This window comes from Chinchilla lanigera, unplaced genomic scaffold (genome assembly GCF_000276665.1).
Source record: "Chinchilla lanigera isolate Chin_1 unplaced genomic scaffold, ChiLan1.0 scaffold00083, whole genome shotgun sequence".
Classification (NCBI taxonomy): Eukaryota; Metazoa; Chordata; class Mammalia; order Rodentia; family Chinchillidae; genus Chinchilla; species Chinchilla lanigera.
Genome location: NW_004955484.1, coordinates 7,754,788 through 7,769,451, shown reverse-complemented (window position 1 = coordinate 7,769,451; position 14,664 = coordinate 7,754,788). Strand labels below are relative to the sequence as shown.

General features: G+C 42.0%; 1 protein-coding gene across 2 annotated transcripts in view; it reads left to right on the top strand.

Moving 5' to 3' along the window:
• Tango6 (transport and golgi organization 6 homolog) overlaps positions 1-14,664 on the top strand; it is a 200,609-nt gene that overhangs the window by 5,351 nt on the left and 180,594 nt on the right. For both annotated transcript variants that reach the window (XM_005403579.2, XM_013503936.1), the window contains exons 2-6: positions 2,852-3,492; positions 5,390-5,506; positions 8,802-8,943; positions 10,061-10,197; positions 14,409-14,571. In XM_005403579.2, the coding sequence (XP_005403636.1) occupies positions 2,852-3,492; positions 5,390-5,506; positions 8,802-8,943; positions 10,061-10,197; positions 14,409-14,571 (1,200 nt within the window). The remainder of the gene's footprint in view (positions 1-2,851; positions 3,493-5,389; positions 5,507-8,801; positions 8,944-10,060; positions 10,198-14,408; positions 14,572-14,664) is intronic.

Below are 14,664 nucleotides of genomic sequence, written 5' to 3'. Positions count from 1 at the left end.
CTACCATGCACAATTCCTAGGTTCATTTTCAGTAATAAAAAAAATGTTGGCTGGACATGGTGATATATGGCTGTAATCCCAGCACTCAGGAGGCAGAGGCAGGAGGATTGTTCTGAGTGTGAAACCAGCTTGAACTACGTAGCAAGACCCTGTCTCAAAAATTTAAAAAAAAGGTTACTACTTTTTCTTTTTATGGAAGCATTTTGTATTCACTAAAGGTTTAAAAAAAAAAAGAAAAAGAAAATTGAAAAATACTTTAATTAGCTCAAAGTTACCATTGCTAACATTCTAGGAAACGTAAATTTTCCATCTTTTTTTTTCTTTTTTCTTTTTGGTGAGGTGCACAAGGTCTTGCTATGTAGTCTAGGCTGGCCTTGAACTCACTATGTAGCCCAGGGTGGTTTTGAACTTGTAATTCTCCTCTCTCAGCCTCCTGTGTGCTGGGATTATAGGCCTGGGCCACCATCACCATGCAGTGATAAAGATCAAACATTGGGCATCTCAGATGCTAAGCAAGCACCCTACCACAGTACTTTATGTCTAGTCCTATTTTTCCTTTTTATAAAGATGGTAATATAAAATATATTATTTTATAATCTTAAGGTAACTTTTTAGTAAATAAATGATGCATATTTACTAAAGGTAATATTTTTAAAAATATAATAAAGAACACGTATCAACTGGGAGTGGTAAGGGCTGGGGCAGGAGGATCAGTGCCATCCTGGGCTATATTGTGAATTGAAGGCCAGTCTGAAATACATAGTGAGACCCTATCTCAAAAAAACAAAAACAAAACACACCCCCTGCAACAGAAACAAGTAAATCACCCAATCCCAGCATTTTAGAAGCTGAGGCAGGAGGATTGCAAGTTCAAACCCAGCTTGGGGACTTTAGTGGGATAGCAAGACCCTGTCTCAAATAACTAAACAGAAAAAGGACTGGGAATATAACTCAGTGCTCCCTGGATTCAATCCCTGGTATCACCAAAACAAACACAACTTTGAAGCCCTTGTCTATGCTTATGTACCTGTATATACCCTAGTACAGTTGGGATGAGAATGTTCCTCTGTTGATCAGCTTTTAGAATAATAAGTGAGCAATCTCCAAAGGTAACCCAAGGAAGTTACCTGTTTGTTATTTTGAGTGTTAGATTTTTGTAAACTTGATATGTTTCAGTGACTGCACTTGTCGTTCCTGTCCGGCTTTTGGTCTGTAGGAGCCACCTCAAACTGACACTTGCTCTCTTCTACATAACTGTTCTCCATGCCTTTTAATTCTATGTAGCTTTCTGCAATGGCAAAGACTTCCAGTACTATGTTGAAATGAAGTTGAAGAATGGTTATTTTGGGTGCCCTTTTTACACTATTAAATATATTATTTACTGTAAGTGTTTCATAGATACTGTTTATTTATTTATTTATTGTCTTTTTGAGACGGGGTCTCACTATGCAGTTCAGGCTGGCCTTGAACTCACTTTGTAGCCTAGGCTGGTCTTGAACTTGCAATCATCTTCCTGCCTCAGCCTCCTTAGTGCTGGGATTACACCATGCCTGGCCAATCATAGATGCTCTTTAGATTGAGGATTCCCTTTTGTTCTCAGTTTATTGTGAGTTATTATCTGGAATGAGTACTGAGTTTTGTCAAATGCTTTTTCTGCATTCACTGAAATGATCACGTAGCTTTTCTCCTTTAAAGTGTTAATAGGATAAATCATGTTGATTGAGCTTTAAACGTTAAGCCAACTGTGCCTTCCTGGGATAAACACCAGTTAGTAATGAAGTATTATTCTTTTTATATGTTGCTAGATTTGGTTTACTAATTGTCTTGGTTACTTTTCTCTCGTTGCTGGGACAAAATACCTGACACCCAAAATTAAGGAAGGAAAGGTTTATTTAGCTTACAGTTTGTGGAGGTTTCAGTCTGTACTTGGCTGGCTCCAAGGCCAGGTGGCACACGGCAGAGGGCAACAGTTCATGGTGGCGGAATAGCAAAGCAACAAGAGCAAAAGGGGAAAGTGGCAGCGGCTAGCAGCCTCTTTCCCTTCCTTACATTGTATGCAAACTACCCACCCCAGGGCCAGGGGGAGCACTCACACCCATAATCCCAGCATTGGAGTATGGATCAATTAAAAATCTAGAAGCCTGCCCCATGACAGTGTAAGGATTTGGGGGGACATACAGACACAAACCATAACACTAATATTTTGTTAAGGGTTATTATTTTTGTGGTGCTGGGGATTGAACCCAGGGCCATGCACATGATAGAGAAGCCCTGTACCGTTGAGCTAGCTTCCCAGCCCCATTAAGGCTTTTAAAAACTATTAGTGCATGTATTTATTTATTTATTTATTTATTCTTGAGACAAAGTCTCACTGTGTAGCTAGGGCTGACCGTAAACACATGGTGATACTCCTGCCTCAGCTTCCTGAGTGCTGGGAAAAGTGTGCACCACCACTTTTGGTACCCAATATGTTTTATTTTTTACAGTGTCTTTACGTATGTAGAAAAAATAAGTAGGAAGTACAGAGAGTTCCCATAGCTCCTTCTCCACTCCAACTCGTTTCCTCCATTATTAATGTCTTACATTAGTGTGGTGCCTTTGTTACAGTTGGTTCATTCTTGCTGGTATGTAGTTGTAGGAGTTTGGGTAAATGAATGTTAAATTTCCACTGTTACAGTGTCATACAGAACTGTTTAAGAAAAATAGTTTCATGTCTTTAAAAATCCCATGTTCCGCCTATTCGTCCTCCCCTTACCCTCAGTGCCCTTGCTGAAAGTGGGCAAGGCATTCTACACAGAGAAAGTTACAGTTTGTTTGCCTTGTACATAATCTTGTTTTTTTCCCCCAAAAGGATCGGGTTCAAGTTCACTACACATCACAAAGCACGATGTCTTACTGGCTACTTTGAAATCTAACCTCTCTGCCTTGGAGGACAAGATTCTGAGGGATCCTCAGTGGAAGAAACTGAAACTCCTACGGGATGAAATCATTAATCAGGCAGAGTGGCCGCAAAGCTCTGTGGACATCACTTGGAGTTTTACTTCTCAGACCTTGTTGTTGCTGTTGTGCTTGAAGGAAACCATGATCCGCCTCGCAGCTGATTTCAATCCAGGTAAACCCAACCCGAGGACTCCAGAAGTTGCTCCTGCCCTGAGCCCTGATACACTTAGTATCACACAGCAGAAGACCGTCCAGTCTGCTTTGCAATTTGTAGTCACCTTGGGTGTCTGTCCCTATCTCGTGGCTGGTGTTGGAGTCCCTCTGAAACACAGGACTGAGTTCGGTGCTGTCGTTCAAGATGTGGTGAGCCTGGATGCTGCCCCCCATGCAGCCCGGAGACTTTACACCAGCTGCAGCGTCCTCCTAGATGTTGCTCGACATGCATCTCTGGGGAGCTTGATTCTCTGCCGCCACTTAGGGGATATTGCAGCAGGTCTCTGCCAACTGGGATTCTGCCCACCCAAAAGAAAACCACCGACACTTGCAGAAGAGGTAAATGTACACCGAGAGATTGAGTGAGAGGGAGATTGTGTATATGTGTTTGTGTATGGTCATTCTAAACACAACTCTTAGTTCTTTGAAAATGGACCCAGTGAAAGATCTAGAACTTATGTCCACTGTCAAGGCATATCAGTGCGTAAATTAATTCTTTGGTGAGGTTGGAAGCCACATTTGTTGGATGCTGGTCCTTTGCACACCTGGAGAGTCCATTTCATCTGTCCCTTGTCATTTTGCGGAATAGCAGTCGGAGGCTATTTCTTCAAACCTCTGTTTCTAAATGTGTCTACTACCTGACTTGGAAGGTTACTGTCTATCAAGTACCTAGGTCATTTTCCCATTAGTGCTGGTCCGATAGTAACTACTGCTAATATTAGGGTTAAGTCATTCATATCCTCTTCATTAATTTCTTGGGAGGATCAAATGAGAAAGAATATAGAGCTCTTGGTCCAGTGGTATTGTTGTTATTCGCTGTCAGGGGTACAAGTCTGTTCTGCACTGTCTCTCTGTCAGGAAGCAGTTAAGTGCCAGCTGACATTTGAACTGTGGAAGTTGCTCTCACGAGTGCAGCAGCATAAGACAGTGGTCTTCAAGTAATTCACACACTAGTTGGGGGGTAACACTCATAAGTATGACATAGCAGGGCCCACTATGTCCCCCATGAGAAGACCACCACTGCCCCCATGGGGACCAGTGGCATCAGCCTGGGAATTAGCCAGAAATAGCTGTTAAAGTATAACTGCATCAGGATGGGCATGAGGGCCTGGGTTCCATCCCCAGCCCACAAAATTTAGATATAAAGGTATTGAGGGTCACTGTGGCTCATATGCAGGGTGATTCTTAGCCATACAGCCAGGTCTCACCATGCCTTTACTTCTCTTTTACCTGCCCATGTTATCCTCATATTATTTTTGTTCGTTTTGTGTTTGTTTTCTCTCCTGCATGTGTTTAGAAGCCTTTGCCCAAAAGCTGCTATTATCCAAGAGGTAGCACAAAATTCTGAGCTCCCCAGTGTCCCAGAGCAGAGGTGATAAGAGTTGACAGTTCTAGCAGTGTGTATAGCCTGTACTTTCCTGAGCTAGGGTAATCTAGATCAAAGGCCTTATTACTGTTACCAAGGCTAAGACGTACTCCAGAGTTGTAGGCAATGGAGAGAAAAGAAAAGGGAAACACACAGACCCAAGTAGGAGGGGAGGGGAGGGGGTTGGTGGAGGGAGGTTCCATGAGTGTACAGTATGAAGCTGGATGAGATCCCACCAACAGCAACTGCCATGGGTAGCACTTGAATCGCAGTGTGCTAAACACATAGGGACAGGACCCTGGCTGTTTGGGTGAGGGTGAGTGGTAATCACCAAAGGGGACCAGTATTGTTGGTGCTCAAGGATGCCCCAAAACAGCACCACTCATTGCTGGCCAAGTTCAGAATGAGTAAAAAGACCAGTTAACAGAATAAGAGAGATGGAAAATCAAAATGTCACTTCTATTGCTTGTAAGGATGAAGTTGGAGGAGATAGCTTATAGGTAGAGAAAAGTCCAACGGCATTCCAGAATTAGACACACTAATTAGTTCCAGAAGCACTGCAGTGCCTTCTGCCCAGTGGCAAGACATACATATGTCCCTACGCAGTGAGACAGAGGACGGCCCACGAGAAAAGAGGAACGAATGGAACAGTGCATACTAAAACTGGCAATGAGTGTATTTCAAGTACCAATAAGATAAGTCATATCTCTTGTCCATAAATGTAGTGAGTGATGGATGGAGAGAGCCAGGAGTGTTTTCCTAGCACAGCCTCCTCCATGTGGAAGGAAATGAAGAGAGGACAGCAGCCTTCCCTTCTCTCCCCTCACAAGCCTTCTGTTTCTTGCTAAGTCAAGTCCATATTTCCTTTAGGTTTTAACTGAAGAGGAACGAACCCTGTCCAGGGGGGCCTTGAGAGACGTCTTGGATCAAGTGTATCAGCCATTAGCAGTCCGGGAATTACTTATCCTCCAAGGAGGACCTCCTCAGGTATTCAGGCCCGGGGGCTCTTGCGGGTGAATCATTACCTGATAGTGTGTGGTGTGTTGTCTTCTGGAAAATTAGATAGCTTGAGTTCCCCATGTAATGCGCTAGTTAAGCTTTACTTCATCCTTTCGAGTATGAAGTGGTGTTTATAAAACTAAGTGACTTTGACCCTCAGGATAATGTAAAGGACCTTTTCTTTCATGGAATGACAGTCAGTTTCCCAAGAATATTATGATTATGGCCAGCTCGCTCCCTGCCTCGTAGGCGCCCAGAAGGAGGGCCACCGGCGCACCGGGAGCCACGGGTGGGGAGCGCCAGTCTTCCGACCAGCTCGCTCCCTGCCTCGTAGGTGCCCGGAAGGAGGGCCCCCTGCTCACGGGGAGCCACGGGTTGGGAGCGCTGGTCTTCTGGCCGGCTCGCTCCCTGCCTCGTAGGTGCCCTGAAGGAGGGCCACCGGCACACGGGGAGCCACGGGCGGGGAACGCTGTTGCACACAGGCCCTCAAGCCAGCCAACGCCGCTCAATTGAGAACTACCATGACACAGAGAAACAATGACACAATTGGCCCACCATGCACCAGCTACAGATGCCCACCCATGGACATGTGTGAATCATTCAGACATGGAGAAACCCCTGGGAATACATGCCATACAACGGGTCACACTTGCTCCTGCCATTGAGAACCAGAAAGGTCCAGAGTTAGCGGAGGAGCAGCAGCTGAACAAGGACTCAGAGAACATGAGAATGCAGACTAAGCCCACGGAGTCAGAGGTCCTGTGGACTGGGTTCACGAGAGCCGCTCGGAAGCTGTAAACCAGGAGGACCTTGCACAATACCTGCGCAGACTCCCTGGAAGCCATTCTTCCCCTGACAGTACAGGCTGTGGTGGAGCTCCGGAGAAGTCTGCAGCAGGATTCCTGCTGCCTGTGCTGACAGTTGGGGAGAGGACACTAACTGGTTGTGGGGTCCCAATGCGATGGGAGGCTGGAGAGAAAATGCTACAAAAAATGGCTTTGGCCCCAGACGGCTCACTTGATTTTTTACAACCCTTAGGCTGTAACTACTTGTTAGATCCTTCTTGCATATTTCTGTCTTCCTGAGAAACCACTTTGAAGATACCACCATGTATTACAGCAGCCATTGATATTTTCCTACTAATCTATCTATAACTCTTCAATGTTTGTATTGTTCCTATCCTATTTCGTAAATGGATGCATCTCTATCATTATGTGTTTCCTACAACAATCATTGAGAAAAGTTAATGATCATTCAATAGGTCACTCATGTATAGCTCTATTTATTTTCTTTAGAAGCCACTTTGAAGATACCAAAGTATAGTACAACAACTTGATAATGTCCTACCTCTTTTGTCTGTAACTCACTATTATTTGTCTGTTTGTTTTCCTGAGAAACTATCTTGTAGATAACAATATGTAAAACAATAACCATTGATAATTTCCAACCACTTTGTCTGTAATTTGGTAAGTCCCCCTATTATTATGTTATCCTTCTTTTACTCTTTAAAATAAAAAAAAAGAATATTATGATCACTTTTTTAAAAGGCTTATAGCAGTTTTCTGTAAAGTTTAGTCTATTTGTTTTAAAACTGAGTCTTTTAAACTAGAATTTGGCTGTTTGATAGTATGTACGTTTGGCACAAGTATTTGGATGACCTCTTTGAAAGGAGTATTTGAAGTCAAGAAATTAAAATTAGAGCTATTATTTCTATTCTTAGTTCTTTTGTTTGAAAAACAGACTGGTATACTGCTGGCGTTAAGTAGTTCCTGTTTTTCTTTTCTTTTTTTTTTTTTTTTCCGGTACTGGGAATTGAACTCACGACCTTGCGCTTGCCAGGCAGGCACTGTACTGCTGAGCTAAATCCCCAGCCCCTGTTTTTCTTTAAAAATGATTATTTATCTGAAATTATTTTCTTTGATGATGCACATAGAATTGTCTACTTGTTTTTAGTACCGAAGTTTTCATTATGAAGCTAGATATGTAAAGAGTGAGAGACGAAAGGAATTGTCTGTGAGGAAGGAACAGGGACCAGCTTGGCGTAAAGATGTCTCCTAGTTGAGTCGTTTTCACCTCATCCCTAGAATACTCCTGTAGCTTCCTTTGGGCATCTCTGGCTTCATAGTCCACTACTATATGAATGAGTCCACAGTTTGCCAGATTAAACAAAATGCATCATAAGAACAAAAAAGCAAACATATGGGTTAGGTACACCAGAATTCAACCCCAGAATGCAGGTGTATCGGTTTGTAAACCTTTCTATTCCTCACTTTCCTTACCCATAAGATGGGGATACTAACAGTGCTTTGCTTGTAAGTCCCTTTTAAAATCATGTGGGAAGTACTTATCATAGTGCCTGCTACTTCATACTCTTTTAATAAATGGTAATTATTAATCCTCCTTAAAAAGAAAAGAAAGAAGACAGACTACTAAGGATTAACTATTTCTATCACTAATTTAGTAAAATACAGTGGTTGACAACAGCACTCTAGCACAAAATTAAAATTGTAGGCAAGCACTGTACCACCGAGCTACACCTGCAGCCCCCAAATTAACATTGTAGCACAAAATAAAAATGCTAAGTCTGCTTGGTTTTTGATGGCTCCACGGGTCTCTGAAAAAGGAGCCCTTGAAGAAATCTAACTCTTTCTTGAAACTGAAGTGTTGTAGGAATCAGAGTATCCAAGCTCATCCTTCACAGTGGCGAACTGCTCTTTCAGTAGCAAAATAATGGTCATAAAAATCTTTCTGGAAGCTAGATTTGATTGGAAGGACTGCATTCAGAGACTGATCACATTCACTTTGTGTTCTGCAGTACATTATACTCATGATGTGTTTGTCTATTTGGGGGCTTGATATTTCATTGATATTTCTGTTCTTACTTTCTTATGCTAAAAAAAAAAAGTAGTGCTGAAGGTTTTGTAAAAAGGGTTGGGTGGGTTTTTTTGTTTTGTTTTGTTTTGTTTTGTTTTGGTACCAGGAATCAAACTCAGGACCCTGCGCTTGCCAGGCAGGCGCTTGTGCCACTGAGCTACATCCCTGGCCCAAGAGTTGGTTTTTTTTAAGGAAAAAAAAATGCTTCTTTTTTCAGTCCTGGATTGAACCCAGGGTTAAGCACATTCTCTGTCACTGATATACAGCCCAGCCCCAAAATTTTGCTCTTCTGAAGTCTGTAGAACACAGTGTTAATTGTCAGTATGACTCAGTACTTAATAAAAAATAATGTTTACACATCAAATCTGTTTCATCGACATTCATCATTCACGTTCCTCTTCCCCCTCAGTCCTGCACAGGTGCGAAGACACAGCTTAGGTGTCGGACCCCAGCTTGGCTTCGCCGACTATGTGGGCAACTGCTCTCTGAAAGGTTGATGAGACCTGGTGGTGTTCAGGCAGTAGTCCGGGGCATTTTGGAAGGAGCAGGCGGTAAGAGAACGCGTGTTTCTGTTACTTTGGTTTCCGTGTCCCTTTGTGTCAGAGTCTGAGGTGAATCACTCAGATTCCAGCATTTGCCTTTGAAACCAGACTGAGAACTGGAGGTTTAGCCCAGCGGTAGAGTGCTTCGCTAGTGTGCATGAGGCCCTTGGTTTGATCCCCAGCACTGCAAAAAGGAAAATAAAATAAGGATTAGGCTGTACCCAGGGCATACAAATTAGAGAGCTGCTGTAAGAAAATTTGGCCCTATTTTTTAATGAAATTTTCCCCTTGCTTGTGCATGTGCATATTTGTTGTTACCTACTCATATATATATATATATTCTTTTTTTCTAATATTTGCCTTTTCTAGTGCTTTTCATTTTTTTGTGTAGATCCAAATTTCCTTCTGCCTGAAATTTTTTTGACAATTTTCTTTTAGTTTTCCTTTGTGGTACTGAGAATTTCACTGAGCTATATGCTTACCCGTTTTGTATTTTTTGAGACATGGTCTCACTAAATTTCCCAGGCTGGGCTCAAACTTGGAATCTTCCTGCCTCAGCTTCCCAGAGTGCTGAGTTATGGGTATGAGCCACCTGTACCTGCTTCTTTTGACATTTCTTAGGTCTACTGGCAATGACTTCTTTTAGCTTTTGTTTATCTGAAAAAGTCTTGACTTCATCTTCCTTTTTTTTTTGACAGTATTGGGGATAGAACACACAGCCTGCACACTGCACTACATTCCCCAGCCTTTTAAAATTTTTTTATATTGTGTGATACGGCCTGCTTAAGTTACTAAGTTTCCCGGGTTAGGCTCAAACTTGTGATCTTCCTGTCTCAGCCTTCCAGAGTGCTGGCATTCACAGGCATGTGCCACTATGCCTCACATTTACCTTGCTTTTTGAATAGTGTTTGCTGGGTACAAAATTATAGGTGGACAATTTTTTCTTTTAGTACTTTAAAGATGTCACTACATTGTCTTCTGGGTTGTTTGACTTTTGTTAAGGAGTCTGCTGTCTTCATTTTTGTGTCTCTGTGTGTGATACAACTTTTTTTTAAGGAACATTTATTACAGGAGACTTTAAATAGGGAACTACTTTGGTGTTTGACAACTTTCTCCATTGTGACAGCGGGGGCAGCTGGCGGGAGTGATGCAGAGGCAACAGCTGCTGACTGGAAGAAATGTGACTTGATTGCAAAGATCTTGGCCTCTTGTCCCCAACAGTCTCTTTCACCAGAGAGTTACTACAGGGACATTTGCCCCCAGGTAAATCATCTCATTTCTTTTGACCATTCCAGGATTATCTGCTTATTTAGAGAAAGAGGACTTTAAATGTTCCTCTAAAATTGAAGTAAGTGCCAGGCGTGGTGAAGTAAGTGCTAGGCATGGTGGTGCACACCTATAATCCCAGCACTTGGGAGGCTGAGGCAGGAGGATCTTCGGGAGTTCAAGACCAGCCTGGGCTCCAGAGTGAGCTCAAGGCCACCCTGAACTGCATAGCGAGACCCTGTCTCAAAAGGACAAAAAATAAATAAATAAGATTGAAGTAAGAGCAATATAATATTTATGTTTATTGTTCAGTGAGAGGTCTTTTTGCAATAGGGTTTCGCTATTCAGTTCAGGCTGACGTTGAACTCACTTTCTAGCCTAGGCTGGCCTTGAACTTGCAGCAGTCCTCCTGGAGAGGCCTTTTTCCTAAGAGAATAAAGACCTATGGAACAGAGGGATGTAACTGTTAGATTTAGGGAATGGCTTGCCAGGCTTGGGCATGGAGTTCAGTGAGACAACACTTGCCTAGCATGTGTGAGGCCCTGGGTTTCAGCACTCCAAGAAAAAGAAAACTGTCTCACCATTCCTAAGTGACTAGACCAGCTTACTCCAGAGCTAGCATGTAAAACTGTAAAGTTTCATTATATTCTCTATCTTTTTTTTTGAGGCAGGGTCTCACTATGCAGTTCAGGCTGGCCTTGAGCTCACTTTGTAGCCCAGGCTGGCCTTGAACTCGCAGTGATCCTCCTGCCTCAGCTTCCCGGGTGCTGGGATTACAGGCATGTACCACCACACCCGGCTCTATCTTTCCTTGGTGCATCTTTTAAATTAATTTTTAAAGTAGATTTTAGCGAAAGGAGGAAAACCACCATGATAACAATTTAAAAAGCAAAAAAGATTAAACTGAGAAGTTTGCCTGCCAGAGGCACTTCCTCAGAGGTAGTCAGTGCCACCGATTTTATTTATTTTTCAGAAAGGATCTGTGTATGGTGTCTGTAGAGTTATATGTGGGTATATGAGTATATGTGTGTATGTAATTCTAATTTTTATTCAAGTGATAACCTGCTGAGTACCTTGCTTTTCATTTTGCCTGCTCCATTTAATGATATGAGGTGTGACTACAAATACAGTGAATGTTTTAAAAAAATTTATTACAGTGAGAGACACATTGCCATTAATCCTCCCCAGAGTACTCGCCTTCTTTCCAGCACACTTCCCATTGCTCTTGCCGCTTTCCAAAGCGGTTCCGGCACTGCTCTCTCGTGTCTTTAGTTGTGCTGTCACGGCTGTCTGAATGTCCTGAATCAATGAAAATGTTGACCTTTCATAGTCATATTGACTTTGGGGTGAGCCAGAAGTCACACAATACCAGAGCCACTGAATGAAGTGGATGAAGACCCACTGTAATGTTTTTATAATGCTTTTCTATTCAGTGGCACCTGGCAGGAGCATCTACCATGTTGTGATCACAACCTCATAAAGACATTTAAGAAAGAAGACTTCTAGAACTTCTTCACCAAGTGTCTAAAGCTATGGCATAAGTGTGTTTGAAACGAGGAGGAATATTTTGAGGGATGTTAATGGCAGTACGTCTTTTACCGTAATGAAGGTTTTTAAATTTATTCACTGTATATTTTGATCACACTTTGTATTCCGTGTCTGTCATTTCATGCAGAGTCATTTCACAGATTTTACTTTTATTGTTTTTTATTTCTATCTGTCCTTTTTCTTTTTTATTAGTACATGTGTGCAGTACATAATGATTACATTCATCATGGGTAGTTGGTCCATGTACAGAACACACCTTAGTTCTCTTTATACCTCCTGCTCCTCATTCTTTTTTATGTGTACTTAGTATTTTGTCAGGTTAGTGTTTCCAAGTTTATCTAACCGGTCTGCTATTGATGAATATTTGAGTTATTTCTATTTTCTTGTTACTACAAACTATACTGCCATTTAAATACATAAATCTTTGGGACGTATGCAGGTGTTACAGGAAAAATTTCTAAAATTGAAATGACTGAATCAGGGCTGGGGATATAGCTCAGTGGTATAAGCACCTGCCTGGCAAGCGTAAGGTCCTCAGTTCAATTCCCAGTGCCAAAATAAAATAAAATAAAAATAGAGTCAATGTCTCACTATGTTGCCTAGCCTGGCCTTGAACTCCTGAGCTCAAGCAGTCCTTCTGTTATGGTTTGTGTCGGGGTGTCCCCCCAAAGCCTCATATGGTCATGGGGCAGGATTTTAGAGTTTGATTGATTATGGGTGTGAGAGCTACACCCGTCCTGGGGTGGATAGTTTGCATATGTAAGGGAGAGGAAGAGGCTGCTTGCCGCCATTCCTCCCTTGTGTGTGCTTGTTGCTTTGCTGTGTTCTGCCGCCATGAGCTGTAGCCCTCTGCCATGTGCCACTCTGCCTTGTAACTTGCCAAGTATGGACTGAAATCTCCACAAACTGTAAGCGAAATAAACCTTTCCTTCCTTAATTTTGGGTGTCAGGTATTTTGTCCCAGCAACGAGAGGAAGGTAACCAAGATACCTTCTGCCTCAGATTCCCAAGTAGCTGGGAAATATTTCAGATGTGTACCTTTATGCCTGGCCTCAAGATCTTTCTTGAAAAATACTAAATTTGTTACTTGTAATGAAGAGTAAATATTTTCTAAGACTAGTAACTAAGGTGTCTATACTTTGTGTGTGTGTGTGTTTTGTCTTTTTGAGACAGGGTCTCGCTATGCAGTTCAGGCTGGCCTTGAGCTCACTTTGTAGCCCAAGCTGGTCTTGAACTCACAACGATCCTCCTGCCTCAGCTTCCCAAGTCCTGGGATTACTGGCATGCGCCTCCATGCCTGGCCTAAGGTGTCTGTACTTAAATGATAAAAAGCAACAGGTTTTAGGCTTTCTGAGTCCATCTTTGGCAATGCCAGAGTCTATTTTTAGGCAGAAAATTCTTGTCTCCAAAAAGCATCACTGTTAACCCAGTATTCAGAAATGAACTTTTCTATTGGTTGCTTATTTTTGATAATAAAATCAAATTATTCTCTGGGATGGTTCAAACACATCAGGCTCTTTAGATCCTAGATATATTTATATGCTTCAAGCAAATAGTTTCTGTTCACCGTGTTATTTATAATAGCAAACTTTAGGGGGAAATTGAATATTTGGAAATTGGGGAATAGTTTAATAAATCTTCACAGCTTGAATTTATTTTTCTTTTTTAATACTGGGGGTTAACTTCAGGGGCTTGCACATGCTAGGTAAGTGTTCTGCCATTGAGCTGCATCTCCATCCCTTTTTAAAATTTTATTTTGAGACAAGGTCTCTCTAAGTTGCACAGGTTGACCTTGAATATGCAATTCTTCTGCCTGAGCCTGCTATGGAGCTGGAATATCGGCATGCACAGCCATGCGTGACTTATTTCTTTTTTATTTTATTTATTTATTTTTTTGAGATGGTGTCTTGTTTTATTGCCCAGGTTAGCTTTTTTTTCCCCCGAGACTGGGTCTTGCTATGTAGTTTAGGCTGCCTTGGACTCACTTATGTAACCCAGGCTGGCCTTGAGCTCTAAGTGATCCTCCTGCCTCAGCCTCTCAAGTGCTGGGATTACAGGGGTGCACAACCATGCCTGGCCAAGGTTAGCCTTGAACTCATGGACTCAAGTGATTCTCCTGCTTTAGCCTCTGAGTAGCTGGACTGTAGGTGTGTGCCACTGTACCCAGCTTGAGTATATTTTTTGAGGAATTTATATAAAAAGATTTCAGCAAAACACAAAACTAGGCAGGTGCTTGTGCCACTGAGCTATATCCCCGGCCCAAAACACAAAAGTAAATGTTAAGTGTGACCTCAGTTAAAAAGAAGAAAGAAATATACAGAAAATGTACTGGAAAAAATACACTGGAAAAAATGTACTGGAAAAAATAGGAAACATTTATAGTGATTTAGGAAGATTTTAGTTTTCTTCTAAAAACTTGGTTTTTCCTGTTATCTACAATGAGCACCTATTTTATAAACTTGGTGAAAGACTTTATTAAAAACACAGTCTCTTCAGCTCTTACACTCTTTCATATTAGATTTTGTGAATAATTCTGTTCAGGCAGTATTATTGCAGTGATTTTATTTTTTGGCTTAAAGAAATACTGTAAATTTTTTTTAGTTATTTATTACACTCCTTGCAAAGAGCTTGGTATTTACTTCATGTAATTTTTGTTGTAGATTCTGGATTTATTTCATTTTCAAGATAAACTGACAGCGCGACAATTTCAGAGAGTTGCCACCACCACCGTTATCACTATGTCCAGAGAACAGCCGCGGTTGGCAGCAAATTATTTGCTTCAGCCGCTGTTAGCCCCTCTTCATCGCTGTTTGAACACGACAGGTAAAGCAGGAAGCCGGTGGCTGGGTCTCCCCCTCTGCAGAGGCGTCTTCAGTGTTTCAGGCTTGAAGGATTTAAGCTAGTGGGCCGGGGATA